At 38.5% G+C, this 12,084-nt stretch overlaps 1 protein-coding gene across 2 annotated transcripts in view; it reads right to left on the minus strand.

Moving 5' to 3' along the window:
• Positions 1-2,967: 2,967 nt before the first annotated feature.
• MRPS18A (mitochondrial ribosomal protein S18A) overlaps positions 2,968-12,084 on the minus strand; it is a 285,618-nt gene continuing 276,501 nt past the window's right edge. For both annotated transcript variants that reach the window (XM_044060437.1, XM_044060430.1), the window contains one exon: positions 2,968-3,597. In XM_044060437.1, the coding sequence (XP_043916372.1) occupies positions 3,566-3,597 (32 nt within the window). In that variant the 3' untranslated portion in view covers positions 2,968-3,565. The remainder of the gene's footprint in view (positions 3,598-12,084) is intronic.

The following is a 12,084-nucleotide window of genomic DNA, read 5'->3' on the forward strand; positions in this document are numbered from 1 at the left end:
ACAGCTTCCAGGGTATTTACAAAGTGTCTAACTTTAGTCAGAGCACATTACAGACTCAATGGCATTCACATATTTCCTTAATTTAGAAGGCTCACCTTTGTAATGTCTTTTCTCAGATTTCAAAAATCCTTAAAATTTGTTTTATTTTCTTCTGACTAGTCTGGGATTCCAGATAAGTATTCAAAAATTCTCCTTGACCCTGTCACACAGGATTGTTTTCCTTGGTCTTACAGACAGCTGTCAGCAAATAGCTTTTCTGACTCACAAGGTGGATTTTTAACTGGAAACTTTACTGAACTTCTCCAATAAGCCTCAGACTTGAAGACAATTTGTCAGGATCCTAATGTTCATGGCTTCAGTGTTTCTCAAGACAAGGGGAGTTTGATACAACCTAAACTCAAACATCTTCAACTAACTTCCTGGATGATTCAGTTAGACTTCACCTATTTCATGAGAATACACAGCAGGTACTAAAGAAAGCAAGAAAACCTGTTATTAGGGAATCTAAAATGAGTAAGCGGAAAATATTTTCCAGTTGGTGCCTTGCCAATACCCATGGTCATATCAGGGATTGTGTACCACTGATGTTAAAATATTTGTGTTATTATCCTTTGCTATCTATCCATGTACATCTTGTGACCATTTCATCATGTCTGCCCATGGATCCGTTTTTAGTGAAACGGTTTCTGAAGGTAGTTTTACACGTGAGAACCCCATATAAACAGGTCACTCATTTTGGGGAGCTTAACTTTGTACTGGAAAAGTTAATCGTGTCTCCATCTGTATCTCCTCATAAGGCAGATGTAAAGTTCATTACATGGAAAACAGTTCTCATTGCCCTGACATGTGCAAGAAGAGTCACTGATTTGCAAGCTGTCATGCTGGGTGAGCCCTATCTGATTCACAGCCAAACCATTCAGTAAAAACTGCAAAGAAAGACCTAGCCAACTACAGTCTTTACTATGTAATACCTTAAACGTCCTGTAGTGGAAGTCCATGAGATATATGCAAATGTCACCCTTAAGGACAAGAGTGCTTCAACTACAGGTACTTTAATATTTCAGCTAGGTTTTAAAGCCCTGTGTTTCTAAAGTGTAGCCAAACAATTTATTTATACTGTACTGATGAAATTACAAAAGGTCCAAAACATGGCATGTCTACAGCTAATATGGACTTGGCTTTATTCACCTGAATACACTCATACAACCTTAAAATGGACATTCAGAAGCTATGAAACTGAAATACTGCATGTCCTTAAGACATGCATATATCCATTAGGCCTCCACTTCTGTAGGTTTACAGTATTACACAGTAAAGACTAGCTTGGTTCAGTCTTCCATGAACCCGGTAGGAAGAATTCTTCATACTCTAACATGCATAGACAGTCCAGGTATGATCTTGACAGAATTCTTTAGAGAAGCAAATCAGCTAGTTGTTTGTAATGCTGGGGAGAAAGAAATGATAACCCTTGTAAAAACTATTTCTAGATGGTTTCATCACTTACGGATTTTTGTTATTCCCACCATAGTAAACCAGTTCCAGGCAGCATCAAGGCATATTCTACTCAAACCTTGGCTTCTTCAATGGTCTATTTGAAAGGGGTGGACAAAGTATTCTAGAAGCAATAACATGGTGCTCTCTATTACAAAGCATTACAAACTGGATTTACTTTCTAGGTCCAGGACAGGCTTTACTACGATTATTCTCCACGTGCTCCTGGATCCATATCCATACTCCTCACAGGTTGGATAAACTTTGGTAAATCAATCCATATAGTCTAAATGCTACTGCAGCAGTGAAAATGATAAACATAGTACAGCCATGCAGATGTTCAAATTCTGTACTTCTGCAATTGCTGCACCCATACAACCTACAGACTACTGCAACAGTAAAGAATTTCAACTTCCACAACTGCATTTTCTTCTGTGAAGTGTGGGCTATACATCATCACAAACTGATCTACAAAAATGTACTACAACTCATATTTTATGATCACATCATATGCACTTCTTGTACTATGTGCACTAATGGAAATGGTGCATATACTGAGAATAAACAAAAAATATGATAAATTCATCATTAAAATTAAAATTAGTTAAGAATGTAACATCTACTGAACAAATACACACTAATCTTATAATGAGAACATTGCTTTTGTGTTTTGATATTTATATAAGAAAAAAATCCAGTGTTTCTCATTCACATCAAGTAATTTTAAGAATATTGTCAGAACTCAAGGACCTCCCTCTGAAATCTATGTTAAAGGGTACTCCAGCAACGGTAAAAAGTGCCATCCCCCAAGAAAGAAGAAATGTCACTGACAGCTCAATCCCTTCTCCAGAATCTGAGCCTGCTACTTGAATTCACATCTTGTAGATCAGTCAGGGCAAAAGGTTTTCATGTGCAAACACAGACCCAGTCTAATAATTTTTACAAAAGTACTTCATAGAACACTAATTTTTCTCTATTTTAAGGACTGTAACTTAGTTACATAATAAAAGAAAATTAACATAAAATATGCAATGCTACAAAAATGTATTAACAAGTTAAGGCCATTATACATAAATGTCTCTATTTCAATACTAACACAGGAGGACTGCTCCAATTAAATGACTTGCTCTATCAGAGTATGAATTTATAGGGCATAGCAACCAAACTCACACAGCTGCTGATCTTGGTCTTTCGTGTTACAGTCCCATGTTTTGTTTCAGGCCTGAAAACGCACATACTGCATCAGCCTGTGGCATGGTGCATTCTACTTTAGTGTAGTATATGGCAGAAAAACAAAAATGCTTCATTCATACCCTGCAAGGATAATACTACCATGCATTTTTAACAGTGATGCACCTATCACACACTAAAATGTTTACTATTCTTAATACATTTCAAACACCTACACACCACTGAGGTTTTTACATTTGCAAATAAAGACATAGGCTCATCCTTGAGGACAAAAAACACCAGAAGTTAAATATCTATAAAGCACTGTGTGTAGCATTTAATGGAAAACAACTCATGGCATACTATACAATACAGCTCAACTGAATTCAACCTCTTATGACATGAATACTATACATGGTGTAAGCAAAAACAAACAGCTTGATAATTTACAGCCTGGGGATGTACATTGTGAATGGCAACTCAACAAAAAATGATCCTGCCTGAACTAAGCATTTTACCGATGTTCTTACATTGCAACTCAGTACACAATTGTGAAGAGCAGTTAATTCTACAGAAGTATGACCAACACAAGATGTACAAGGGATTAACTGTGCTACTTCAGCTGGCACTTTGTACATGTCATTTAGACTGTAAGTCTGGTCAAAATCAATTCAAGCAGACAGACCATTATAAAAGTAGACTACAATATCAGATAAATATTTCACAGAAGCCAAATATTTATTTTATTCAAAGCAGAAAAGGATAGGCTTTTGCCATAGGATAGTCTCATTTCAGTGCTTTAAATACATAGGCTTTTTCCCATATCGAATATTGTCCTTTAACAGAGGATCACCCACAGGCATTCTGACCTTGCACCATTTCAATCCCTTCTTCCAGATGGGCTTCACAGACCCCACTGACCAACGTGTGAGATAGCTATACAACAGAAATCAAGAGGGAAAGAAACACAAAAAATACTGTTACGTCAAAAAAAAAATAGATGGTTATTATTCAGTCAGAACTCATTACCGAATAAAGGATTGTAATGCACAACCTACAAAATTATGGAATAAGCAAACGTAAAACTGGTCCACTAAACATTTCTAATGGTATACTAAACCTCATCAAAACAAAAGTACAGTTGCAGAATTCTTACCTGTAACAGTTGGTGTTTGTATAACACACTGCTTTACTGGCATATGGGTATTAGTGCCCTGCTACCCTTCCTCTGGCAGCCTACTGTGGGTGTGATGGACCAATCACTTGGCAGTACAAGGACTGCCTTTCTGACCCATGGCCAGGACCCTTTCCAATTCCAGGGTCCAGTAGGAAGAAATGATGAAAAAGCAAGCTTTGAGATCACCTGTTATTTCAAACCAAACCCCTCAACACACACAAAATAATAAAGGGGACTAAGCCATAACTCAACGGCAACTCCAAAAGCAAACTATGTGATTCCAAAAAAGAGTGATGGTGGCTGGGTACCACCAGTAAGGCAGTATTTTCTATAGACCTTTACTCTTACAGAAGTAGGACTTCCTCAACTGTACTAAATTCAACAAACTGCCTTACTAGCATACAGGTATACTCCTAAACCTTACCCAACCTGAGAGAAGGATGGATAAGGGTATAGGAGCCCCTGGAGAATGGTCCTAGTGAAGCTTGCTCTGGATTTATAAAATGCATTCAGCTTGTAGTGCTTCATAAAGGTGTGGATAGTGGTCCAAGTTGTTGCCTCTAGAATATTTCAAGCCAACTCCTCTCCAATACGCCCTGAAAAGGAAAAGATCCTGGCTGAATGTGTCTTTACCTTGTCAGCATTCACCTTGCTATAGTGTGGGGTCACAAAAAAAAAAAAAAAATCAATCTGTGTATAACCAATGAGCAATAGTTTGCATGGAGACAATTTTACCCTTATTCCCCCCTGTGTAGGAAATACAATCCTTTCAGCCTTCCTGAAGTGTTTCATTCCATCAGGGTAGTGCTTGAGCTGCTGAAGCACATCCAAGGTATGAAGTATTCTCTCCCTCTTATTCCTAGCTTCTAGGAAGAACATAGGGAAGTTAACTGATTGAGAGTGAATTCTGTGACCACTTTTGGCATGAAAAAGGGGTTAGTGCATAATACAACCTTATCCCTGTGGAAAATCAGATAAGGTTGTCCCACCATGACAGCTTGCAGCTCACATGCTCATCTTGCAGATTTCAGAGCAATAAGCAAAACAGTTTTCCATGTTAAGAATTTCATATCAGCCGGTGGAAAGTTTGCAAGGTGATAAGGTCAATTCTTCAAGAACACAGCAGAGATCCAAAGGAGGGTTTGCTTGTGGGGGGGGGGGGGGTGGTGGCTCATGTGCAACACTCCTTTTATGAGATGTTGTATCAAAACAGAAGAAAGAGAGGGATCTACTTGCAGATAAACAGAAAATGCTAAGTGCACCTGAATGGACACATACAATAAGGTATCCTGAAGTAGCTCACTCAAATATTTCAGGACCAGAGGGATGTTACAGCAGTAGAGAACATAGTTGAGCATCAGTCCAGGACTATCAATCTTCCCATCTGTTCTGGTGAGCCTCTCCAGATAGATTTGCCACACTTCATTTGTGAAGTGGTGTCAAGAGACCCTCTGTTCCTATTTAAGTACCACTTAGAAAACCATCCATTTGTAAACACAAGATTTTCTAGTATCAGGCTTTCTGGCCTTCTTTAAAACCTACTCTACATCCTTATAAAACAAGTACTTAAACAGAGTCAAGACCAGATCATCCAGGCTGTCAGTTATAGTTACTCCAAAATGGGGTCACCCAAGATGTTTTGAGCAAATGTAGAGTGTAAGGAACTCTGTGATAATTTACCATGGCCAATACCATTAGAAGAAATAACAAAGATTGCCTGGACCAATACAGGGTCACCACAATGATCTCTGACATTATTTTCTGAACCTTCAGTAGCTTGTGAATCACTGGAAAGGGTGGAAACATACACCAGAACACTTCCATCCAATGGAATAAGCATTCATTTGTCCTCCTCCATGCACAGCTGTAACGCTGACTGAACAGAATTTCTCTAGCTAACAGTTTTGAAAGGAGGCAAACAGATCTACTTGAGGTGTGTCCCACATCTGGGACTATATCCTGGACCACTACTGCATTGAGCTGCCACTATTATGGGCCTGCCTGTGATCTGCTTAGTCTGTCTGCCACAACATTTTACTTTGACAGGATGTAGGATACCTGAAGATTCAGCAAATGCTGTAAAGCCAGCTCCCAGACCATCACAGCCAAATGGCACAGAGTGTATACCCTTGTACCTCCTTGTTTGCTGAGGTACCACATCACTGTTTTGTTGTCCGTAACAAGAAGAGAACCCAGAGTCCATAGGTAGTGAAGGACTTTCAAAGAGTTTATCACCACTAACATTCCCTTGATACCGACATGCTTCTGTGTGTCCTTGGGCCCTCAACTGGTCTGCATTTGACACCACTCTCAAAGCGAAATTTGGTGGATCTGACAGACAGTACCAGAACAGCTGGGTAGACTGGAAGCCCTGGACTAATAATGAACTGTGTTCTCCACTGGTGTAACTCATCTGATGAATGGCAGCACCAGCAACTGGGATCCCAGGGAATGTAGGTGCTGGGCCCAACAATTTTGGACATACCACTGAATTTTCCAAATGTGGAGATGAGCCACTGGTATTCATGAGAATTATGGATGCCATCAGTCCTAAACTTTTTAGGAATTCTCTTGCCAAGGGTGTATTTCTCCTGGCGAATTCCTGAAACACCATTTTGTAAAATAAGATCTTGTCTTTGGGAAGAAAGGACATTTGTCTATTGGTGCCAATTAATCACCTCAGGAAGACAAGTATTTGTGAGGCTGTCAGGTACAACTTCCAAAGATTCAACTTGAACTCAGGTGGGAGAGTAAGGTTGAGACCTTCTCTTCTAGTGATTCCTGGATGCAGACTCTGCACAGATCAGTAAGTCAGCCAAATAAGGAAAGATGTGAATGCCAAGAGTCCGACAGTGGGCCACTATCAGGCAAAACACTTGAGCCACAGTGGATAGCCCCAAGGGTAATGCAGAGAACTCATACTGCGAATCAGACAACAAATATCTATTTCCTGAAGTAATAGAGGTATAAAGATTCGCATTCTGCATGTCCAGGGTCACCATGAAGCAGTGGTCTGGCAAAACAAGGAAGCACTGCCTGCAGGGTGAGTATTATGAACTTGGGGACCATGAAAAAAGTATTCATAAAGGAGATGTCCATCATCAATCTCCATGACGACTCTTTTTGGGAACCAAGAAAATTCTGGAGTAGAAACATTTTAACCTTTCCAAAGGAGGGACCATTTTACGACCCAGGGAATAGGGAACACCCTTGAATGGAGGTGAATGTTCCTTCCTCTGACACCTATAACCTCTGCCAAAGATGCGGCGCATCCATTTGTTGGAGATCACTGATGGCCAGGTTGCCTTATTGAGAGCTAACTTTTGATACAGGGAAACTCGAGAAAAATGGGTGCTGTGCCTCAGCATAATCCTAGGTTAGAAGGGGGATTATTTCTGGGTATGGAACCCCTTCTTGTTAGGTTTAGCAGAGTTCTCATACAGCTGTTTCCTTTTGGTGCCTTGTTTTTTGTTTGCCTGGGTCAACAAAAATTATCCTGCGTATTGGAGGGAAACTTGGGAATGTGGAACATTTCTGACACCCTTTGCATCAGTTTACATCTGTCAGCCCAGCGTTTAAGAATCTGATTAGCTGCTGTAGCAAACGCACAATAAGAATCAACTGGAACATTTGTAATCTTATTTTTTAGCTCATCAGAAAAGTTTTGGTATAACTTCATATCACCACCACCATCTCTGCAATTCTACAAACAGCACTGGCCCCTCCACAGCACTTAAAGCATATTCAGATACTTGAGAAACATTGGAAGCATCTCAGGTAGCAGGTAACAATGCAACAAACTCGTCTAAAGTACACACACAAAATACTGGTAGTTAAAACACTTCAAAAGCTACCATGCTAGACTGCACCAGCTTCCTTCCATGAGATTTCTAGTCACTTGCCTAATTTATCTGAAGGGACTGGGTTTTATGAAGACAGTCTTTTTACTGAAAGAGGTCACTGGGGACACAGAAGCAGGGTCCATAGCCAATTGGACTTGGAGGCCATGCATGGCTGAGCACACCCTGTGCTTCTTAAACACTTTTTTAGGCAGAAACTCATTCAGCACAAAACTGCAAAATTTGTTATAGAACATTCTCCAACACTAGAATCAATGAAGGAAATGCTGCCACATCTGGGGCCTCGTCTTCCAAAAGATTATAAACCCTATTGATTTCAGAGGCAGCCAATGACTGCTTCCAACTGAAAACAGCCCTAAATCTAGTCAGTATATGGAAAAAGAAAATATCTGTTTGGGTGCATGTACACTAGTTACACTTGTGCGAAAATGCCCGGGGGGGGGGGGTCAACACTGGTAACAGATAATGCACCCTTGTCTTCCCTGCACCTAAAGAGTTTGTTTCTCCTGTACTTGAACAAGGAGTCCTAGACCACGTATTTCATCTCTGTGTCTCACACAGCTGTGGCACTAAACACCACAACAGAGGACCTGAAGGTAAAAGGAGGTGAGTGGTCCGACAGATGGCTCAAAACTACTGCAGAGTCGCATGCCATAGGGAAAGGCATATTTCTAGACTTAGTTCTAGTTTTTTCTTTAGGTGCACAAGGGGTAGATGGTGATAGTGGGTGGGTGGGGGGCACTGTATCCTTGTCCATCAGCTTAGGGTACAAAAAAATATAGTCAGTACAATACAAATACTTGCTGCACGATCAGCTAACTGGTCAAGAAAAATGGACAAAACCTACTAATCTCTCCCTAAATATCAATCTGAAGTCTGTTTATGAAGGAATACTATTCTGAATACTGAACAGAGCGAAATGACAATAGTTTCAGTAACAGTGCAAGGCACAAAATAAGTTATAAAAGTCCAATGATTTTAATAAAAAGATTAGTTTCAGCCCCAAATGATTAGAAACAGCATAAACAGACTGAGATGAGGACTAAAATATAAACTTATTAAAAATTCATGTAAGAAATGTTTAATATACAAAATGGCACCAAAAATCACAACTTAAATGAAAAAATCATTTAAAATGCTATATGCCTTCTCAAATCACTTCAAATAATCAATAACCACAAAGAAAAAAATTGCAAAACAGGAAGTTTTCTTGCCCAAACTTTCAAATGAAGCTTTTAATCAAAGGAAATAACAGATATAATTAAACTGCAGTTTTGGAAGAATAGGCCAACGAGAGAAACTGCATTAAAAGGCCTTTGCACAGAAACTCATTTAAACATCTACCAACATTACAAGGGTTAAAACCCCACAAAAATCAAGAATTAGCTCGGACTGTGTTATTACCTGTGTGTAGGTAAAGAAAGAACCCCATGTACTTACATTTTCTAATCTTAAAAAAAAAAAAACAAGCAAATTGGCAGAATACACTAGTCAAGCACTGATAGAGAGAAGAAATAAAACTCCAAAGGATTTCTTTATCTGAGCTCAACAGCTGATCAAGAGTAAAAAGCAGTCTTCCAAGAGATCCTTGGTACTAGAAAACTGGAAGGGTCTTGTCTGTGGGTCTGAAAGGCAGTCCCTACACTGTCAGATGATTTGCCAATCACACTCACAGATGGGCAATGAGATGGACTCAGTTTGGTAGACTGCCAAAGAAAGGGTAATCAGGGCATTACAACTCTTATGCTAGTAAGGCAGCATGTTTGCTGAACAACTTGCAGATGGTGAACAGATCAATAACACTTTCATCACTACTCCATCTGGCCAATGATGTACACTACAGCAAACCCCTGATGATGGGGATGCTCTGCTGCTTTGTCCCATCCAATATTGCACCAATATGGAAGAAAAACAGAAACATTTTCCATCACTTTCTAGCTGATGCAACCTCAAAGACTGTATAGTTACAATTATGAGATGTGTCCAATCGGCAAAATACAGTCCACGGACTCGAACAGTGACAATACACCAACAACAGGACTAACTTAGATTTAATTCGAAAAACTTGAATTTAATTCAATAAAATGACACAGGATACAAAGAGCTCTTACTGCATCAGGTTTAGCGCTTTCATCTGATCACACCAGACTTCATCAGAACCAATTAGCTTAGTTAATTGCCCTCATTTTATACCATTTTTGGCGCCAAAACACATGACAATATATAAATATTAAAAATAATAAGTAAAAATCATTTACAAAGTTATTAATACAATATTTAAAATTAATTTGTTTTAAAAATTCTATTATATACCCTATATGTTACAAAAATACTCATATTATGCCACTTTACATCCAACAATATAACATCTAATTTAACAGTAAAAATGGTTTTATACTTATGCTATCGTTTAGTCCCGGATTTGTGGTGGCATCATGACAAATCTGCCATTTACTCTCCACCAAAGCTAAATATACTTTCCAGTTTCCGCCACCAGCTACCATGTCAATCTGATCAATAATAGCAAAACTAAAAGTATGCTCCTTCCCTTTATCAATAGTATGTTTACTAAGGGCATTATTGGTGTCACCTTTTTTAATCCTGTATAGATGTTCATAAATACGTGTTTTAAATTTTCTCTCTGTTTTGCCTATATAATAGGCCGGATATTTGGAACATGTAGCAACATACACTACATGTTGGGTATTGCAATCACCTGTCCTACAATATATTGTGGATTTGATCACATTATTTAATTTTATAACCTTGCACTCATTGATGTACTTACATTGACTACATGTTCCAGATTTGGTGGTACCCATCTTGCCATTACTATATTTCCTTTTGCTTGCTTGTTCAAGAATCCTCTTCAAATTTTGTCCTGTTTTAAACACACTGATGGGATGGCTACCTAAAATCGGACCAATGGTAGCGGAGATAGATATTAAATCCCAATGCCTCCGAAGAATTTCTTTGACCAAATTAGTACAGGGATTAAACTTTATAACACATACCTTTCTATCTCTTAGATCCTCATCCTTTTTGTTGTCCATCCAGGTTTTCCCCAATAAAGGCAAGTATTTGTTTCCCCATTGTTCTTTAACATAACCTACCACTTCATCTAACATACCCTTAGGGTATCCTCTGGCCTTAAATAAATTGTACATTACTTCCAACTCATGTAACATAATGTCACTGGTGGATGACATACGGGCAGCCCGAATGCATTGCCCTTTCACCACATTCCTAAAAATATGGGGTGGGTGACAGCTACCATATTGGATGTAGTCGTTGGAAAACGTCGGTTTTCTATATATTTTGGAAGTAAATCCAACTCCCGTATTACTAATAAATGTATCTAAATAGGCAATACCTGCCAAATCCATTTGAAATGTAAATTTCAAAAAATCAGTCGTGCTATTAATATAAGAGATAAAGTTCTGTATAATCTTCTTAGGACCCTTCCAGATGATGAACAAATCATCCAAAAAACGAGTATACAGACTTATATATTTATAATATTCACTGTTAAATGCATATGTATTTTCCCACTCTAACATCACCAAGTTGGCAAATATTGGGGCACAAGAGGCCCCCATCGCCACACCTCTAGTCTGTCTGAAGTGTTCACCTTGAAAATAGATGTAATTATGATCTAGTATGAGTCCCATCATATCTAATATAAGATTAATTTTGTCCCAACTTAGTCCTGAAAACCTTCTCAGACTGTTGCAAAAGTAATCTAACCCTATAGCAATGGGTATGCATGAAAACAAATCTTGTACATCTATTGTAAGAAACACAAGATCAGCATCCCATACTTCCATTGTAAGTTTGCTGAGAAAATTCCAGGAATCTTTAGTTAAATGTGGTACTTTTGCATAAACCTGTTTTGTCCACTGATCAATAGTTACACCTAAATTGTAGGTTTTAGATCTTGACCCAGATATAATCGGTCTGAAAGGGGTTCTCCAAACTTTAGTGGATTTTGGGGATACCAACAATATTTGCCATTTTGGGGTATTCCGTTCTCAAAAAAATCGTATAATTCACTGCTTATACGATTATCTAAAAGGTATTCCTCTATTGCTAAATCAATTCTCCTATATCCAATATTAATTTGGTTAAGAGATACCTCTTCGTAGTTGCCTGACTCAAATAAAATTTTATGTATAGCTGTTTGATATTGGTGGGTTTCAAAAATAACAATGCCACCGCCCTTATCGGGCTTCATTATCCTAATATCTTTGTTCATAACCAATTCTTCTAAACAATTTCTTTCCTTTCTGGTTAAATTATCACTAAAATTCGTACATTGATTATGATTAAATTTAATGTTTTTATATAACATATATGTATCCCTACACAACATCTTCTCATACGCTG

The sequence above is a fragment of the Protopterus annectens genome, chromosome 1.part0, assembly GCF_019279795.1.
Source record: "Protopterus annectens isolate FY-2018-M chromosome 1.part0, PAN1.0, whole genome shotgun sequence".
NCBI lineage: Eukaryota > Metazoa > Chordata > Ceratodontiformes > Protopteridae > Protopterus > Protopterus annectens.